The sequence below is a fragment of the Octopus bimaculoides genome, chromosome 2, assembly GCF_001194135.2.
Source record: "Octopus bimaculoides isolate UCB-OBI-ISO-001 chromosome 2, ASM119413v2, whole genome shotgun sequence".
Lineage (NCBI taxonomy): Eukaryota > Metazoa > Mollusca > Cephalopoda > Octopoda > Octopodidae > Octopus > Octopus bimaculoides.
Window position 1 is genome coordinate 128205693 of NC_068982.1, and position 22128 is coordinate 128227820.

Genomic DNA, 22128 nt, shown 5'->3' on the forward strand with positions numbered 1-22128 from the left:
ACCTGGAACCATGTGGTTGGGAAGCAAGCTTCTTACCACACAGCCACTCCTGCGCCTATTGCAAAATTAAACAAGATTCAAATTATATAGCTAATTTTAATATTTTAAACTTAAAATAATTGGAACCTAAGACATAAATAATCACTCATTCTACTATAGGCCCAAGGCCTGAAATTTTGGTTGGGGGGGGGGGCTTGTCAATTACATCATCCCCAATACTCAACTGGTACTTATTTTATTGACCCTGAAAGGATGACAGGCAAAGTCAACCTTAGCAACATTCGAACTCCGAAAGTAAAGCTGGAAAAAATGCTACTAAGCAGTTAGTCTGGTTATTATTCAACCAGTTCACCACCTTAACAACAACTACAATAATAACAACGACGACTACAAAATTAATAGTCATATTAAATACAAAGAAAGAAAGAAAAAAACAAAAAACTTACAGCACATAGCAGATGACTCCAAGACTCCATAAATCTGTTGCAAAGCTAATCTCATCATAGTTTACAACTTCTGGTGCTATAAAATCAGGTGTACCAAATAATACTTTGATACTGTCACCAACCTGGAGTCTTCGTGCCAAGCCAAAATCAATTATTTTGATAAAATTGTTGCTTTTAGCAATACACAAGATGTTTTCTGGTTTTAAGTCCAAATGTATAATCTGTTTATCATGTAAGTAGCAGACGCCTTCACAGATCTGGTGCACAAAATGTGCACAGTCTTGCTCTGTTAGTACAAAATCATCATCCACAATACGTTTGAAAAGCTCTCCTCCACAAACACTGGAACAAAAAAAAAATGTATATATATATATAATTAATATATGTGCTTGAAACAGCCTTAGATTAAAATACTAGTGTATATAATATTTATGTGTAGACAAACATGAAATGGCTGAAGAAGTTTCTGTCAGAGAAACATCTTAAAAAAGACTTAGTTAAAAGACACAGAGCTCACTCAGAACAGCAGTGGATGAATGACACTATGTTAATGGATAAATTTCTGTGAGAAGTTTCTCTGAGACCCACCATTACAGCCAGAGCCATTCCACATTCGTATACACATTATTTTGTACACATTGGTGTACAAAATATATTTTTAAAGAATCCTGCTTCAATCATAAAAAAATATATCTATCAATGATATAATATAGAGTAAAAGAATTAGTTGTCATCTGTCCATCACAGTCACTCCCCTGCACTCTGTTTTTACAATCACAAACTTGCAACCATCAGCTCCTCCACATCCTGATTCTTATCGCTTCCTTGACTACTCATCTTCACAGGTACATTACTTTGAGTGAACAAGCATATCATAGATTAATGAGGAACTCTGTTAAGCAGTGCATGGTGCAAGGCAACCTCACTAGAGCTGGTGCCATGATAAGATGTACTCAGCATAATCTATAAAATGGCTAACAAGTGAACAGAGACAACATAGTGTCAAGTGGAACCTTTAGTGAAGGATATAAGATACCTCCCATTTTTGATAACAGCTCTGGTCTATCATAGATTTAACTATGCAGGTGTCACAGTAATATGCACCCAATACACTTATAAAGTAGTTGGTAATTAAAAGGGTAGCCAGGCAAAGAACCAAAGCAAAGCTAAAACATTTAAGTGAGACATGGTCCTCTAACCCATCTGTGAAGGCAGTAACTCTCACCAAGAACACACACTGTCTAACTCATACAAACATGGAAAGGAGACACAAAATTTTTATGTTCATGACAAGTTGTATAGAGAGGATATTAAATGATATAGAGAAAAAATACTGAAGAAGGTTTGCATTCTCTGGCGGAGGTTTGAGCTCTCTGGGTGCTCTTGTTAACATTTTATTATTACAAATATCTTTTTCATAACACAATAATGTTTATTGTGCTACTGCAATAATAATAAAGTTTCATTATATTTCCCATAATTCAATCAACACAAATATAAAGTGAGAAATGGATTTGAGGTACTGACAGATTGTCATGTGAGATGGGTTTGAGGTAGCGAAGGTAAACTTATTGGACCTAACAGTAGAAGTGGAAGAACCTAAGGAGTTTTTAAGATGTTAAAAAAAATTAAAGATAACTCCCACCTTTGATAACAGCTCTAGTCTATCATAGATTTAGCAATGAAAGGATCTGAACTAATTGCTCAGAAAGTTAACAAAACACCTGTCATACACAATTCTTCGGCTACCAACATTAGTCTTGTATCTCTTTACAAGGAGGTAGACTAAAGCAGAAATACATACAGTACTGGTGATGAATTATTAATTACAAAACCTCAACCATGAATGACCCTGCTTACTAACAATAACAATGCCACTCATAAAACAAGGGGAAAATCAATATGTTCGTTTGTTTTACACCTGATTTTCCAAGCTAGCATGGGTTTCATGACTATACTATCAAAGATTTCACAAGTTGACTGCCTCCCTGTCACTAATCCTTACTTGTTTTTCAAATAAAGGATATCATATTCCAAATGTTTTAAAGGTGCAAAACCAGAGGGTGAAAGTAACATCACCAGCCATAGCTGAGTAATTTTCAGAGAAGGGCAAATGTACACACACACACACACACACACATTAGTACACATGTATGTATAGAATAGGCTTCTTCAGATTTTCACCTACTAAATCCACTCTGAGATCGAACCTGAAACCACATGAATGGGAAGTGGATGTCTTAACCACAGCCATCCTTGTGTCTAACATATCTTTGATGAAATAAGTAATTTCAAGAAACCCACTCTACATGACAAGTTATTATAAACAAACTATTAAAGTCTGAGTTAGATAAAATCTAACCAGTTCTTGAAGCAACTAAAAAAGTTACAACAATTTTAGTTTTGAAACTTTTTAAAGTAGCTACACAATCCTTATAAATGACAATTACTAGAATTGAAAAAGATTCCAAATATCTTTTCAATAAGATTTTTAATATTTATAAGAATACTGTAGCTTTCTTGGAACATTTGTGAAATACGTAGAAAAATCAGTGTGTTATAGAAGACAACAGCAAAGTAGATAAAACATTATATATTAAAGATATAGAAAAGTTACCATAAAAAGAATTTAATTAGTCCTGATAGTTAAGGTTAAAAATTCTTTTACAAAAATTAAAGAATGAGAGAGCTATATATAGATTATATGCCCATTATGTTGACGTGTCAAATCCACAAATTTAACATGTTCACAGAATGGAAACTTAAGTTCATCTTTCATTCTTTAAAGTCTTTGTAAAGAAGTGTTTAACTCAAAATGCAAGGGCTAATTAGAATTTATTAAGGTAATATTTCATTATTAGTTTTTGTTGTTATTTTTATATATTTAACATGCAATCATCAATGCTATTGCCTTCTATATAACACTGATCTTCAATTTAATATTTATATTACATTTCTGAATTCTGCTAATTTTAATAAACTTCGATAAGGAAAATCTTTTTTTCAATGATAGTTATTTAAAAATTTACATGGCTTATAAAACAAGCTGTATATTCCACAGAGAGAAACAGGCGATATTGTATCCTTTGAAAATCATAGCAATATCATACTCTAAGAGCAGTGTATTGATAAAGCAAATACAAGGAAATTAGTTTTCATGAAATAATAGTCTTGTAGGAAAATACTTAATAGGGTAGGTGAGATCTTTTAATTAGAAGACATATTTTCTCAGTTCCAATATTAACATCAGTAAAAGTTATGTAGTTAATTAAAATCTAACTATTGTACAATATATTCCACAGGTGATATATTACAGAGTTGAAACAATTGGATTTAATGCTGCATATAGAAGAAAATAAAGATGTAATACACATGAACTTTTTGTGCGTGTGCGTGTGTGTGTGTGTGTGTTTGTGTGAAAGAAGTAAGCTAAGTAAGTGTCAGTATTTTGTTTAATTTCCTGCTTTTAAAATATTTCTTTCCAGAAAACATGGATAGAACCCATTGAAACAGGAATTGAAACTAGAAAAAGCAAATAGAAAATTTTATTAAATTAGCAAATTAAATTATCAACCCTTTTGTTCCCATATTTCTATTGAAATACACAGCCTTTTCCCCAATTAATTTTGGAAATAATGAAGTATTTAGTAAAATAACTATCATTATTAAGTTTATATTAGAAACATAAATTAACATGAAATGTTGATTGCAAGTTTTAATTTAGATAACTTTGAAACAAGAAGTTTGTATCATGGAAGCAAGGGTGGTCTTGGATGGGTTGGCATCAAATGGGTTAAATAAACCATAGAACAACAAATAAAAATAATAAACTCAAATACTTACAATTCAGTGACAATTACAAATCCAGTGGGAGATTCGTAAGCATCCCAAAGCCTTAGGACTTTTGGATGAGTTAAATGTTTCATTATCTCAATCTCATTGCGAAATTCAGCTTTCTTTTTCTCTTTACATTTGATAATTTTTGCAGCCCAAAGCCGGTTTGATGATTTCTCAATACACTTGTGAACAACTCCAAAACGGCCACTTAAAATACAGAATATGAGTATATCAAAGAAGTTAAAATAAATAATTGTATCTTTCAAAAACGTTCATTCATATGGTTTATTAAAAGTTATTTAATTTATAAATACTGGCAAGATCCATGGAAATTTTACATTTTGATATGTTCTTATTTCTGATTTAATGAATAAATTTATTAATCTTCAGAATATTGTTTCATTATGTTCAGAGTTTCAATTATGTCAGTGATTTTATTTCATAGTTAAAGCTGTTTAAACCATAACACTTAAACCATATTTCATAAAGTTAAAGATTTCCGATTATGTCTTCAATTTCATTCTATAGTTAAGTATAGCACTCAAATACATGTTCAGATAAAGAGAATTTTATAGAAGATAATATCAAAATATTCTGGACCCTTGCAACATAAAAGAAATTTGTATCATATTTAGACCAGCCTCATATAAACAGAATTTGGAGATAAATAAAGTCAGCAACACTGAGTAAGACTTAATACTTAAGCTATCTATAAACTGAAACAAACATTTGAGGATGACTTTTTCTTTTTCTTTTTCCCCAATCACGTGCAGGTATGGCTGTTATTAAGAAGCTCACTTTGGAACCATGTGGTTTTGAGTTCAGTCCTACTGTGTGGCATTTTGGGCAAGTGTCTGCCACTATAACCTTGGGTCAACCAATATCATGCAGGTGAATTTGGTAGACAAAACCAAATGTGTGAATGAGTGCATGTTACTGTCTCCTTGTTTAGATTTCACATAAGTTATAAACAAGTGTCACCCTATGGCCTTTATTTCCAATCTTCCATGAAAACATGTCTGGCTATAGGGTATTTGGAAGCAGGTGAAGATTGGCAACAAGAAGGGAATCCAGCTCTAGAAAATTTGCCACAACAAATTCTATCTCATGAAAGTATGGAAAAGTGGACATTAAATGATGATAATGATCAAGGAAGATTATTTCATAAGAACGTAACAGCTTTATAATTATCAAATCAAAAATGTTTAAATGAAACAAATTCTGTCAATAAGTTTAAGACAGTTCTTCTCAACCAGTCATGAGCAAACTGGCCTGAGGTAATTTCTGAATGGCATGCCTATTGAAAAATTACCTTGAATTTTTTTAGTAGTACAGCTCACCTGATGATGAGTCAGGTCTCATGCTGTCCACTCCTCGATAAAGGAATATTAAAATCAAAAATATTTACACTTACCTACCAACTTCTTCTTTTAGAATGTAAAAATCTTCGAAATTAGCAGTAGAAATTTGTACATTTAAATGATCAAATATTGATGCATCTGTATAAAGGAAAGAAAATTTTTTTTTTTTTTTGAAATTTCAACATCATTTAATAAAAAAGTAGGACAGACATCAACAACAGTGAAACAATACACAAACATTTTAACTTAGATTCAGTCATCATTAATCGACATTTTAATTGCTAGCAAAGGACACTATTTTTCTTTGCAAGCAGTGCAAGGTTATCATTTTAGGTTTATCTCTACAAATTTTCTACAGAGTTCACATTTTATCACTAATTTTGTATATGATTGTAGGAGGGAAGAAATTTGTAATATCACTGTCTGAGCTATTTCTAAGGAGTTATAATGAACTCGTAATAAGTGCAATATTAAACAGTGGCCAATTAAAGCAGTCCAAATAAGAAGAGAATGAAGTAGGTAAAATAAATGCGTGATTTAAATAATAACAAAATAATATATAACAAATTGTGTAATAACAGCAGCTTGCAGAAAAACATAAACGACATAAAAATTGGTGGGTAAAAAATATTTCTACAACATAACATAACAGGGCAAAACACAATGGCGTTTCATTACAAAGCAAAAAGCTACTCAGGAAACATAAAACTTGTTTTCTGGTTAAAATTTATTGCACAAGACTAAAAAGCAATGTCTGTGAAGAGTAATTAAGCCAGTAATTTAGGCCTATCAATCAGGAAAAAGAAATAGATAAATGACACTTGTGACTTTTGTAAATTATTTTTTTTCTTTTAAAATACTCCAGTTATAATATAAAAACAAAAATGCTTTTTCTTTCTTTCATTTTAGAATATTATCAAAATTTCTTGTGTTGAACGAAACAGTGAAATTTGTAAAAATGTTTCCTTACTGTTTCTCTTTGATAAAGAAAAAAAAAATGAAGGTGTTATTATTAAAGCCCATCCAAAATTTTAATTTATTGATACAAGTCTATCAAGTCCACTACTTTCCCTTCGTGTTCTCTAGATGTTCTAGCTCAGCTCAGATGCCATGTTTTCTCTGAGTATTGATTATATGCTTACCTTCAACAACCAATTTAACAATGGCACTGTCATTGCCCAATTTGTTAGTTACAACAACATTATAGGATCCTCTATCAGTTGGTAGAGTGTTTTGAATTGTAAATTCACAAAAACCAGGCTTATTTTCTATTATAAGTCGATCATCTACAATAGAGTATAGAATAGAAACAATATACAATGAAATGGTACAAGTTTACTTTAAAAAGAAATACACAGATCAAATTGAAGATGAACAATGAGTTCTTATATAGCAAAAGGCCAACTACAAATTCGTGGTGGAAGGACTTCACGCAATTTAATGAACTCCAATACATGCTTGGTACTTTATTTATCAATCACAAATAGAAGACAAACTTTTGGATGGATTTGAATTCAGAACAAATTGAAAACTTGTAAATAGTTTTAAAAGCAAAACATACATACATAGACAGACATACACACACATACACACACAGACAGTAAAGCTTAATCAAAACAGTTGACAAGAGAAAGAAAGTAATACTATACACTCAGATATTAAGTTGACAAAAAGATTACCTTTTTTGATTAAAAAGAACTATATTAGCAACAAAGACTGACAGGAAACAAACAAGTAAAACTAACAAAATAAACAATTATTTCAATAATACCATCCATTGTTCCAAGCCCAGTACACTCCATACATAACACATTAATATCTAGAGCTACACAAATACTGCATCAGACAGAAACTATTTTATCCTAATACATGACATCTCACTAAAAAATAATACATTAAAACAAGACAGTTAAACAACATAAAACATGACAGTTCAGATGTTTAACATATTCATCCATCTTGCTCATTGATATTGCTTTATACTGTTATTCACAACAAATATATGAGTACATAAGAATGCAATACCTCACAAAAGAAGATGAAAACCATTGCTTTTAAAAATAAAAAAATAAAAATTTCTTAAAACAGATGTCAGTCGTAAGTCAGTTTTCATAATATTCAATCAACACTTAAAAAAGAAGCTTAGACAGACAGAAATCATATAGATTCTTCTATTATTCTTTTATTGGTTTCATTCAGTGGACTGTGGCCATACTGGAGCACAGCTTTCAAGAGTTTTAGTTAGTTTTATTGACCTCAGAATTTTAATAACCTTGGACTAAAGAGAAGTAACCAGGATACAAAAAAATGCAACAAAATATTTTTCTTTTTTTGACAGTCTTAATTATTTAACCATTCCTGTCAGCATTGTTTAATGTCTGTATTTCCATGCATGCATGGGTCAGACAGAATTTGTTGAGGCAGATTTCTAACAACTGGATACCCTTCCTTTAGTCAAACCTCACTTGTTTACAGGCAAGATAATATTTCCCCATGAAAGACAGAAAATGAACAACAACACTTGTGTGACTGATGCTCATTTAAAACCATCACAAGATATCAAAATATAGATATGTACACACACACACACACATCATGCTTCTCTCAATTTCCATCTATTCATAAGGCTTTGGACATCCCAGGGCTAAATAGAAGATACTAGCCCAAGGTGACACACAGTTGGACTGAGCCCAAGACCACATGATTAGAAAGCAAGCTTCTCAACCACACAGTCACACCTGCATTGGTAGTTATATATCTAAATGGACATTTTGTCTACAAAATTTCACTGATAAAAATTTAGTCAAACCAAAGCTATAGTTGAAAACAATTGTCCAAGATATCATGAGGTGGGATCGAACCTGAAACTTTGTGGTTACAAACTAAGCTTCTTAACTTATAGGCCACTAATACAAAATCAAAATTTCAAATCATCATTGTCTAGTTTCCATGCTGGAAACTACAAGAGATCACAGTCAGAGTCAACATGTACTCAGGTGTACCGGTCATCAAAACAGATCAGGAGGGAGGTTTCAACTTTCTCACATTTCATTTTTGGCTGGCTTTCTTGGCAAGATGCCTTTCCTAAAACCAACCACTTTACAATATGTACTGGGTATTTTTTTTCAAGGCACCAGCAATAGAGAGTTGTCATGTTCTCAACAAGACTAAAAGCCATCACAATGTCATACTTTACAATGTATACTGGGTGCATTTTTCATGACACCAGCATTAGAGAAGTAGCCATGTCCTTGTTTGATCAAAGAATCCCACTTCTCTGCTCGCTCATTAGTCCCTTTACAGAGTGGGAGAAAGAAGCATGAATGATAAAGACATGAATGATAGTAATGAGAGAAAATTTATAAACATTAGTAAAAGGATGCTAAGCTCATAAGAACAGAACTAATTCTACAAGTCAGCAGGATATCCTATATGACCCACTTTGACAATCCTGCTGAACACTATTATCAGACTTTGAGATTTACAGGAATGAAGATACAGCAAATCATTTTGATATGCTAGACTAATAAATGAATAGAAGTTCTTTTAAGAGGACTGATGCCCAGCTAACTTTGCTGTAATGTAATACTGAATTCTCACAAAGACACTGCCTCAGATTTGAGGAATAGGTAGGTGCAGGCAACAGTATCAACCTCGGAGTTTGGTATTTATGTTATTAACACCCAAAGGATGGAAAACAAACTTAACTTTATGAGATTTGAAATCAAAACATAAAGCTTAAGATATTTTTGCCTAACAAATTTTTTACCAAATCAACCAGCCCACATAATATTTAAAAGAATATTAATAGACTAACAAAGTAATTATTAAATTGACTGAAACAAGCAATAATGCTTAAATGTGCAATTTCAATCACTAATGAATGATTAAAAGATGTTTAGCTCTTAGTGGAGTAACTTTTATTTTCGCAAAAACATAAATTTAGAAAGTACAATAGATTTCATAAACAAATGTTAGAATTTTGAATCAATTCATATTTTCCTGATAATTTTAGCATTCATGAACTAGAAAGTCATGCAAAAAACAAAAGAAAAAGAAAAAAAAGCAGCCATCAAAATGTGCTGTTTTTTGATACAAAAATAGTGTACTGATGCATTAACCCTTTTGATACCAATCCACCTGAGACTGCCCCCGGTTCTATGATGCAAATTGCTGTTTGAAAGTGATTTAAATTAAAACTGTCCATCAAAATTTCATGTTTATTTAAATTCCAAACACCAGATTAATAACGACAAAGTTATTTTACTAAATTCTTCATTATTTACAAAATTAATTGGAATAAAGGCAGTGTATTTCAGCAAAAATATGGTAACCAAAGGGTTAAATGAATAAAAATGAGGAACATACAAGTATAAATAGATTAAAAACTCAGAAATATAAAAAAAATAAGTTTCACAATAGAGGAAACATATTTTTCATAAGCTGCATTCATGCAAGTAAAGTCACATCACCATACATGCTGCCTGCTTTGTTTCCAGTTTCAGTATTCACACGCACAACCCTCTTAAAATCTTTCTCATCCTGTCTCCCCTCCACATGCTTACAGACACTGAATGAAAACTGCTCAAGTCACTTCGAACCAATATGACAGCCAGTCTGAAAAAATGTTCCATGCTGGTCAATCTCAAGCACTGTGCTAACTTCCCTGGCTTAATTCTCATCAAATATAATACATATAATATTCAAATTGTAACGACACAAATCTACAAAAACATACAAATATGTCATTCAACTCTAAAATGTACAACTTTTCTGACCCTGCCAATCACCTGTCAAAAAATTATTTAAATATTTATAAACAACCACCTACTTTATTATGTTGTGTCTTACTGACTGCTAGTAAAACTTCCATAGCTTGATATCTGTTGGAGATCTATTTCCTATGAAACTATCACCTGGTGTTTTTAGTGAATGCAATATCATTGTCTTTGAGAGATCAGCAGGAGTTCTGACCATGTCTGACATAAGAACATGCTGAGAAAAATCTCACATTGTAGGCGTTGCATATTTCTTGTCCATGATACTAGACGTTACTTGTTAGAATGCTCTCAGAACAGGTATCTACAGATTTCTCTGAAAACCTTATTCTACCAACTGCTGTTGACCAAGATTCAAATACAAGACTTAAATATATCATTTTGACCATAGAACCTAATAAATAAATTGGATACAAAGTTTCCTTTTAATATCAGTTAGTCAATTAAAACTCAAATTTTGGAAAAGATGTTTTAATTGTCTTTCTAATTAAAAAAATCAATTATCCTTGGCAACAAATATATGTTCTTGGCACATAACATTACATCCAATTGTTGAGATCTCTAATCTAAAATCTAATCAATTGTTTAAAGAAAACTACCTCTGTTTTAGCAATTTTATCTCATCTCTGTTTGCAAGTATAGTATAGTGTGTGTTGTTGCTTAAGTAAAAAGATATTTTTCAGCTCCTCCCTGGTCACTCCCACCCTCTCTTTTAAAATGTGAATAGTAATGAAGCTCCTCCACTAGAAGAAACTTTTCTGCTCCAGAGCCCTTTTCTCTCATACTTCAACCCTTTCTCATTCTTATTCTCCAAGCATAAAGCTGCCCTTCTCCCTACCTAGAGGGTTCAGTGTCTAGCAAGCTGTATGGCAACCTCAGCAGTGCTGGTAGCATGAAAAAAGCCTCCAGTACATACTGTAAAGTGATTGGCACTAGGAAGGGCATCTAACCTTAGAAACCATGCCAAAACACAATGCAGTGTTTGGGTGCATTGGAGCCTGTCAAACTGTTCAACCCAGTTCCATTTTAATATTCTTCATTTTCTAGGTCATGTCACCAGACATTCCTTGGCTTGCTTTGGCTTTTATCTTCATAGGTTCCCCCAGAGGGATTGCCAGGTAAAATGGTTCTGAGGCCTTTTGAGAGTGTGTCCAATCCAGCACCACATTCTTTGCTTGATTACACAAGCACACATTCATTGATGCATTACACTTCAAACTAAAAATATGAACTCAATCATCATTGTTTTACTTAAAAGAGCCTTACTCAACTTTAACAATACTTATTCTGCATATGTTCTGTTGTTTTATTTTTTATTTCTATCGTAGAAAAGGGTTTAGTGAGAATTTCTAATATTACTGCTCAGATGAATACAAGGGAAAAAAATCACTCCCAGTCCACATGTTTCCTAAATATTTCTAATAACTCATCTGTACCATGAAACCTGGAGCAGATGAGATTAAAACTAATATTGATGTCTCATGTGGGATGAAGATAAGTATGTGATATGCATTTTCAAATGCAGCTGCTGTAATTTGATATTAAATTGTGGAGCTGATTCATCTAAAGTTTAATTTCACTCCACAACATTACAAGCCCAATGTTGTCAGAAAGTCTTTATATCACTTCTGTAATGCTGAAACACAACACTTACCATGAGCAAGCTGGCCATAAAAGACTCGTTGAGAATATGATTCTTTTGCATCCAAGTCACAACTACACCAGCAAAGTTGGCATCTCATTAGTAATGCCTGCATACCACTGATTGCCATGGGGCTACTGTAGAAGACATTTGCCCAAGATGCTGCACAGTGAGATTGAATATGAAACCACTTAGTTGCTAACAGAACTTCTTAACTACAGTCATACCTGTGTGTAAAGATTATTATTAAGAATCTCTAAAACAAGGGATAACCCATTACTAGTTAGTTTACTCTGTCAAATGTGATGCTTATTTATTTACATTGTTTTGAAGTAATCATAATTATCTCATGGCTTCAAAATTATGATGATGTGATTGTTTAGTTTTAGAATGACATTGTAGTACAAGTGTGAGAGACTGGATCTGGCCAGTTTCAACATAAAACGAGTAGAATATTTGAACTTGACATGACCAGTTTAAATGCTAAAGAGTAAAGCTACATTTCATCAAGTTTTATATAAATGTCACAGAAGCAACGCAACACCAAGACAGTCTCATGCAATAAATTACCTGCTTCAACTTCTTTCCGTCCTCGGTACCATTTCACCTTTTCTCCTGTGTGCTTTACACTAAACATAGCAGCTTCGCCACTTTTCACTGACAGTTCATTTGGGATCAGTTCAAGTATTTGAGGAGAATCATGGCTTTTAGTACGACCTTCTGTAATTATATCAAATATTATAGATAGAGACGTGCTTCAATATTAGATATATTTACAATAACACAAATCTGCAGAATAATATCAACATCCATCTCTTGAATAAAATTCAAAATTCCTTAAAATAAAAAGCATCATTTATAATTTTATATATAATTCTACTAAATGTGTCAAATTTCACTGTATCAATAGAAAAAATATTAAACTTATACTATATTGAAATAAGTTAGAAATATCTTCTCATTGCCATTATGAGTGAGAGGTATTTCACAATAATAAATTTGTGCCACTCTGAAAAACAAAAAAAAATTAATCATTACATGTTAAAAGTATAATATGAGCATGTAGGTGTTTTACAAGCAAGGAGACCAACTAAGGCACAGCAAAAGTATTTGTAATCTGTACAAAGTATCAAGATACATAGCTTCGAAGCAAATAAACTTGCACAATATAAATTGACAATATTTCAAACTGAATTTAAAGAGTAAAAATATAGTATACATCATTGCTATATCATTCTGTTATCTCTAACACATAATATTTGCTGAATGCTGGATGTTTATCAATGAGGGATTCTCCAACATCATCTTCCAGCAAACACAAACATAGAGCCAGATGTTAAGATAATAACAATGGAGTTGATAGACATGTGCCGTCTAAACTGAAGTGAGGGACAATGGACAGTAAACACTAACATGTTTACTCTGTGTGTGTGTGTGTGTGTGCACACAGATAAATAGATAGATAGATAGAATTTCTTACAAAAGTAAAAATTAAATTTAGCATCAAATTTACAGAATTTTTAACCTGGAATTTGTGGTTCACACCAATTGCGGCATAAACCACGTGTGGCAACCTGTAGCTAAATATACCCTACCCTTCACTTAAAATCACAGAGACTGTTACATCTTTGGTGAACTTTATTCATATTTAGAATATCCCTAACTACCAGGAATTGTGAGTTTATACATGTATGTGTGTGCACATGTATGTGGGCATGTGCATGTGTATGCGCACACACACATAGTATTTTGGGCAAGTGTTTTTTGTTTTAGTTTTTACTGTAACCTATATTTTCAGATATGCCTACTTTCAGTGATTGGCAATGATTAATACCCAGATTTGAAGCTTAGATTCCAGTTATTACTGGACTCAGAACAAGAGCGAAGTTTCCATACCACACCTGTAAAACTATAAATTTTACAAACACTAGAAATCACACAAACAAGTGTGTGCATCTAGAAATCTTGGCTGGAACCTCTCTGCAGCTTGCCGATGCAAAGGAATACCAATTGTAGCTTCAACATAAGAGAGGAAGAGGCTATAAAAATTGATATGTTAGTGTCGTTTACTTTTGCTTCATGACTATTCTTCAATTAGAAAGTTTCTTGGAATATATAATTATTGAATATACTACCAGCCACCATTACTTTTCTTGCCCATAAGAGATTATGTCTAATCTTTAGCATACTGCTGTATGTCTTCTCAAATCACGATCACAGGAAAAGTTGTTGATAAGAATTATCAACAAAAACAAAGCTGATAAATAAGCATAAGTATTGCAGATTAAGTTTCATTACCAATAAACATTAGCTTCGATGACACTTTACTCAATCGAGTAAAATATGTAAAATGTGGCCCAGACCATGATTACCAGCATGAACGTCAGACTTCAAAGAGTAGTTAACCATTTAATGGTTTTACTAAACTTATACAGAAAAAGTAGGCATTATACCATCCAGCATAAAGAAAAGTCAACTTCATTATATTTAAGCCCTTATTTTTTCCTGTAAAAACCTATTCTGACATTAAATGAGTCAACTTCTGGTACAAATGTTTACGTTTTGTACGTCTTTTTTTTTGACAAAAAAATTTCTGGAAACGATTTTCTCATCTAATTTATGCACCCCTTAAGTTTATTTGTATTTTTGCAAAAGAGAAAAATACGTAATTTACATGGGTTTTTACAGTGTGTGTGTGTGTGTGTGTGTGTGTGTATTGGCGCCTGTGCAGGTGGCACGTAAAATACACCCATTTTGAGCATGGCCATTGCCAGTACCGCCTCACTGGCCCTCGTGCCGGTGGCCCGTAAAAGCATCCACTACACGCTCGGAGTGGTTGGCGTTAGGAAGGACATCCAGCTGTAGAAACTCTGCCAAATCAGATTGGAGCCTGGTGTAGCCATCTGGTTCACCAGTCCTCAGTCAGATTGTCCAACCCATGCTAGCATGGAAGGCGGACGTCAAACGATGATGATGATGATATATAGCAGTGTCTTATTTTTAAGTCAACCTTGTTCATGCTGTTAATGAATATGAGAGGAGTATGATCGAAAAACTTATTTTTCTATCATTCATTCATTTATGAATTTTGTTGTTTTAATATTAGATGATGATGATGAATGCAATGTTATTCAACCAATAACTGTTTTTGATTGTAATCTGATAAAAATCTATGTAAATCTATGAATTCTTTCTCTTTCTGAATTCCTCTCCAGCCTTAATGTCGAGTCTATTTACATAAAGAAAAGTCTTTATGTCAAGTCTGTTTACACAAAGAGCAGAAGAGTAAGTCAGAACTACTCAATGTTTAATACAATCAATGACAGATATTGAGAGATTCTGAAAGAAGCAAAAGACTTTATTGAAAAGCTTCTTCAGTAAAGTATCATCAAAACTGATGTGGAACAAGAAGCAATGGATACCAATGATAATAGTATTGAACACTTAAAGACAAAAGTAGTCAAACATTTGAGAGAAAGAATTGCTTAACTCAATATTGAATTTACAGTAAACATGAGATAAACAAACAAATGAATGACATTATTGTGGGAATACGATTTCTTAAGCAAAGAGAAAAGAATTATGAATCTTGATGAAAATAATATATTAGTTGATAAATTAAGAAATCTAATTAATCCATTGAGAATCTTGTTCCTATTAGCAAAATGTGAAAAAAATATCAAGATAATGATCATACTAATTATGTTGACATCTTCATAACTAAATCAAGTCAATATGTAATAATAACAGGAAGCTTTTAGCTGAAAATATAAACAAAAAAACTGAACAATTTTATATACAATATTAATGTACATGAGAGAGAGAGAAAGAGATAACTACCATCAAATTAATATATTATTAATATCAGGATGAGACAAATGTTAGCAAAAGTCAGGAACTTTTAGTAAAGACAGAAAAGAAGTATATGACTCATTGGTAAATTGGTATTATTAAACATTAATTTAAAATAGTATGTCATTATATACACACGCACATACATACATACATATATATATATATATATATATATATACGAGCAAACTTTAGGTTAGTTAAAATATGTTCCAAAGGCAAATTCACTAAAGTTACCACGGAGAAAAAAATCTCTTATAATGTGTGTGTGTGTGTGTGTGTGTACACACACACAAAATCATTTGTAATAAACTTATATCTGTTTTTATAAAACGAATTCACATTAATTAATATTTGCTGATGACTGGTACCCAAATTACAAACATTTTTATATCTTCAATTTAATACTCAACTAAAAAGCTGACAACGATATTTTATTTTTCTCCAGATCATCATAGATTTTTTAAAAAACTGCAACTGCTCAGTAAATTGAGAGACCAACATATACTTAGAACCTAATACATGAGCATTTAGGAATTTACAGTTTAGTTCTGCCTTTATATTTGTACATGTAAGACTCGTGAGTGAGACTTTGGAGTAAACCCAGTATGCCAGTGTTCATGCTACCTCAGAATGAAGGATGTTGGTAAAAATGTCTTTGAAAGTGACAGGTTACATGGTATAATTCCTATCTGGATAGTAAAGTCAGTTAACAAAAAAAGAAATAAAAAATATATATTTAATAAATAAGACTGAAATAAATATAGCAGTGAAGTAGCACAAGCTGTGATAGAAAACTAGAGAAAATTAAGTAAAAATGGTCTGGTATTCTATGTAATTTCTAAAACACAATGTGTGTGTGTGTATGTGTGTATAATCATCACACACACATATATATATATATATATATATATATATATATTATATATATATATATATATAAATATATATATATATATATTTATAATCATCATCATCATTTAATGTCTGTTTTCCATGCTGGAATGGGTTGACAGTTTGACTGAAAACTGGTAAGCTGGGGGAGCAGGTTCCAATCTGATTTGGCATAGTTTCTATGGTTGTATGTCCTTCCTAATGCCAATGACTCCAAGAGGGTAGTGGGTGTCTATTACATGCCACCGGCACAGGTGACAGTTACAAAACACTGGCATTGGCCAAGACTGTCATCTCACTTGGCTTCACAGATATGTGTGTATGATAGATATAGACGTGTGTGTGTGTGTGTGTGTGTGCGCGATAGATATAGATGTGTGTGTGTGTGTGTACGCACACATAAATGCATACATTAAAAGTTGGTTAATCACTTGAGTGTAATGATATTGTGGTTTCAGGACATGGTAGATGTTTGGTTCAATTCCTGTTAGTGGCTGTTCATCTTTCTAGCCAGGATTTATATTTTCATATACATATATAGTAAGCTGTTATTTTCAGCTGGTTTTGCATCGGAGCAACTTTGTAAAAGTTTATTTTCATATTTCTCAATGCCCTTAAACTAGGAGCTAAATGTAAACTTAGAAATATAAAATACTATATTTTTCAAGATTTATATTTTGATTAAAGGAAATAACATTTTCTAATATATGTTTCCAATAAATGAAACTAATTTCTACTAAAGTACTATTAGGTTTACTGTTATTAAATTATATAGATGTACTACCTGCAATTCAATGAGTAGCTTTGAAAAGTGAAGAAGGTAGAATAGCTGTCATTAGTTTTGTGAGTAAAATCTACATGATTAAAACAACTTCAGTTTTTAAACCAAAATGCAAGCTAATGATATATAAGTTGCAGCCAAAATGCATGTCATAAATAAAATTAATACAGCTCTGATTATATTCATGTGTTAAAATGAGAATATGCACTTTTTTTTATTATATTGAAGTTAAAATCGATTTAATTTGGTTAATTTTTATTCCATGATTGAATTTTCAAAACAAAAATAATTACTCAATTGTAATTAATTCAAAGGTATTTAAAAATGCTCAACTAGATTATGCATCTTAATTATTTTTCCCTGCTTCAATAATAAACATTGCGAATCAAAGAATAAAATAGAAAGAGCATACTTATAACAATGAAGAATGACATAAAAGCATTAGTAAACAAGCAGTTTCCATTAATTATTAGTAAAATTAATATAAATAGCTTTATCTAATTTTCTTGAATAAGTTGAATACCACCACCAGAAATAGCACTAGTAGCATATTTCTTGTAACTTCCTACCTTTAATGGTCAATCGGCAAAAGGTATCTGTGTCACCATACGTATTATATGCCTCACATACATATTCGCCAGCATCTTCAGGTAGAAACTCTTCTATTAAGAGTTTATGTATAAAGCTAGTACCATCATTATGGAGATAGCTGATCTGCTTGTAGATCTTTCCATCTGGTACAATTTCTGCATTGTTGTGCACCCAGAATATATCAATGGGGTGTGTACCTGGAAGTAGTATATTGTGGGGTGGATGCAGTTAAGCCTATTTAAATGAACATGTCACTCTGTGTACCAAAATGTCATGATTGAAAGTATAGTTTGCATTGTAGAATACAATGTATAAATAACTTTCAACGACTTCTCTGCACTTCATTTTACAAAACTAGACATTTCTCGTTCATCAAAGAGCTCACAGAGAATGTAAGTTAGTTTATTTTCACAGAAATATTGAGTTTGGGCATTCCTGAATATTTATGAAAGAAATTCAAGAGAGAAAGAAAATGAAAAAAAAAACTGATCTGAAGGGATCACAACACTTCAGCAGGTTGATATTTTTCAATACTGATACCCTTAAACTATGTAAAACCATATTGGATCATGTCAATCATGAAACCGTATCAGATTATAATAATCATGGAAGCAGAAGTAAATATTAACAGTCAATGCATCCTAAACTGTGATGGCAATGCCCAAACATAGCCAGAACTTAATAAAATCTACAAAATGAATGGTCAATAAAAATACATGTCAATGTTATCATTCAAAATAATGTGGACATTTCAAATATTCATGCAATTATATAAAAATGTGAAACATATAAAAACATTCATAAAAAACAGACAAATAGTAGTAATAAAATAAAATGCGTTTTAAAAAATGATTTCTAATAATCACTCTCTGTTTGGAGATCTGATATACTGTGATGCACATGTGGTTATTTCAACAAATGCTATGTATCATCTGGCACCATTCCAGCAAGCAAGAATGTCTCATTTGTTTAACAGGTGTTATACTGCAAAATAGCTGTAATTTTATTAAGCAGTAACACCTGACAGAATAGAATTTACTTCAGCAACAAGAGTGACGTTATACAGATTCTATCTACGAAAAGTCCAACCATGAAATTTAAAATGGAGGAAGGGAAGAAAACTTAAGAAAACCTGATAACTTATAATTTCATCAACAAAATATTTGTATATACTGATTAAGTGGCTGATAAAAATAACTTTTCAATATGTCCAGTCTATTCTAAAGTGAATTTGTAGAGCTAGCATTATTGACTCACTTGGAAGGTTATTCCAAGCAATGATCAATTTAATAGGAACATGTCTTTTCTTACATATAGCACCAAAGAAAGTTAGATGTCAGGGTAGAACGAATAGCTTTTTTTGTTATTTTTAACCCTTAGTCGGAAGAAGGTTAGCACCTACAACCTTTATCTGGTAAATGGTATTAAATCAGGCAAAGGATTAACCTTTTTAATACCAAACTTCCTTGAGAGCAACCTAGGTTTTAATGATTTAAATTCCCTGTTTTAAAGTGATTTAAATTAAAACTTTCCATCAAAATTTCATGTTCATTTATGCTCCAAATGCCAACAAAGTTATTTTACAAAATTCTTTATTTTTTTGAAATTGAAACAAAAGCAGTGAATTTCAACATAGATATGTTTTCAAAGGGGTAAGTTAAGCAGGCAAGAACAGAAACAACCTTTCCAACAAATACACATTTCCATCAAGCAAATCTTACAAAACTTTGGTCAACCCCAAGTTACGTCTGAAGACATGTCTCATATGAAGGTGCCATGCAGGTATAGTTACATATAACCAACAGCAACTTCAGATTTTCAATGTAGCAATTGTCTTTGAATCGCAAGTGTACTTAGATTAGTACTAATATTCTTGCTCAGATTCAAACTCACACTGATAGAAATCATTTTCAACATTTGAATCATATCTCAACATCAGCAATCATCGTTCACATAGTTTGATTACTTGAAATTTGATAAAATACTTTAGTAACAAACCTAGTTTGGTAACTTTCTCATTTTAAATAATTTCATTTAAATATAATTCATTTCATATTCATTTTACAGATTTATCAAATAAGCAATCAAAACATTATTAGTACAATATCCATAAATTTAATTCATTTCTGATTCACTCAATACAATATACACAATAATCCACAAAACTTTTAAAACTGAAACAGTCATCGAAATAAAGAGACAAGAAGTTTTGGCATGCTTCAAATACTTATTCACTCCAAAGACTTAAAGCAGAATATAAATTATTTCACTGAATAACTATAAAAGCAAATTTAGAACAAAGGACACATTTTCAGATAATTACTGAATATGAGATTTCCGATTAATGTATAATAATAGTAAACTAAATGTTGACTTCAATTATAAAAGAATCTAATCAAGCTTAAAACTTTAGAAAATTTCCTATTTAACTTACTATGATCGATCCTTATAGTAACTAAGTATGAAACATTAATTTACAAAGTAGCCACTGTTGATTTGAAGAGAAAGATTACTCTTTAAAATTTGAAATTAAATATAGTTTCACCTACATCAAAAACAGTGACAATAATTTTGTTTATTGCTAAAATATCAAGTTAGTTATATCATATCAGACAAAGGAGTCTTAGAACTTGGTTTACCTTATTCTCACTAATACTAACATGAATTGTAATTACACTCACCAAGTCTTAGAGTAGCATTTCAAATATAAAATTCATCCATTTGGTTAATATGTCAATGGTTTTGTTCTCCTTTTTTATACACAAAATATAAAACTTAAGTAACCTGACAATAGCTTATTTTGCCTATAAACAAATGCTATATATAAACAGAACCAGAATAAATAACAAAATTCATGAGTTCAATATCAACTGAAAATAAGAGGGGTATATCAAAAGTGGCAAACATTTTTTTCAATTGACATAGGTAGTACCTTGGGCAAGTATCTTGCACTATGGCCTCAAGCCGACCAAAGCCTTGTGAGTGGATTTTGTAGACAGAAACTAAAAGAAGCTCATCATGTGTGTGTGTGTGCGTGTGTGTGTGTGTGTGTGTTTGTGTGTGTTTCCCCCCCCCACCATCGCTTGATAACCGATGTTAGTGTGTTTACATCCCTCTAATTTAGTTTGGCAAAAGAGACAGATAGAATAAGTACTAGGCTTACAAATAAGTCCTGGAGTCAATTAGATCAACTAAAGACAGTGCTCCAGCATGGTCGCAATCAAATGACTGAAACAAATAAAATAGTAAAAGAGTATAGGTCATTCAAATTGCACATGTTAGAGGAATAACTCAACAGTCCCCATCACAGGCAATGCATTTGTACCACTGTTGAACCTCATGTTCAAAACCTCATTGAAAAACTCAGGTGAGTACTGTTCTACCCACTTTCACCTTATTTTTTGTCATCAAATCATTGTCACTTAGAACTATTCTTCATTGGACCAAACAGATGGAAGTTGGAAGGCATCATATCTGGGCTGTATGGTGAACCTCTGACCACCCCAATCTGGCAATTGCCTGATTTGTTGCTAAAGATATGTGGTTGCACATTGTCATGGTGATTGTGGATTATTTTAAAATTCTTCTTTAGCCTTTTCCTCCTAATGGTCTCCCTAAGCTTTTGAGTATCTCATTGCGCTGGTATGGACATGTGGTGAGAATGGAGGAGGATAGCTGCGTGAAAAAGTGCCACACCCTAACAGTTGAGGGAACCCGTGGAAGAGGTAGGCCCAGGAAGACCTGGGCTGAGGTGGTGAGGTAAGACCTTCGTACATTGGGCCTCACCGAGGCAATGACTACTGACCGAGACCTTTGGAAATGTGCTGTGCGTGAGAAGACCCGGCAAGCCAAGTAAGATCGTTGCCAGTGCCCCTGGACTGGTTCTTGTGCGGGTGGCACATGAGATGCACCATTTTGAGCGTGGCCGTTGCCAGTACCGCCTGAT

The 22128-nt window shown here is 32.3% G+C and overlaps 1 protein-coding gene across 6 annotated transcripts in view; it reads right to left on the bottom strand.

The window, feature by feature from the left end:
- LOC106874322 (myosin light chain kinase, smooth muscle) overlaps positions 1–22128 on the bottom strand; it is a 145560-nt gene that overhangs the window by 20025 nt on the left and 103407 nt on the right. For 5 of the 6 annotated variants that reach the window (XM_052965923.1, XM_052965921.1, XM_052965920.1 and 2 more), the window contains 6 exons: positions 18161–18379; positions 12635–12784; positions 6787–6930; positions 5698–5782; positions 4290–4490; positions 447–788 (listed from right to left, as the gene is read on the bottom strand). In XM_052965923.1, the coding sequence (XP_052821883.1) occupies positions 447–788; positions 4290–4490; positions 5698–5782; positions 6787–6930; positions 12635–12784; positions 18161–18379 (1141 nt within the window). The remainder of the gene's footprint in view (positions 1–446; positions 789–4289; positions 4491–5697; positions 5783–6786; positions 6931–12634; positions 12785–18160; positions 18380–22128) is intronic. The other variant, XM_052965922.1, reaches the window with a different exon arrangement.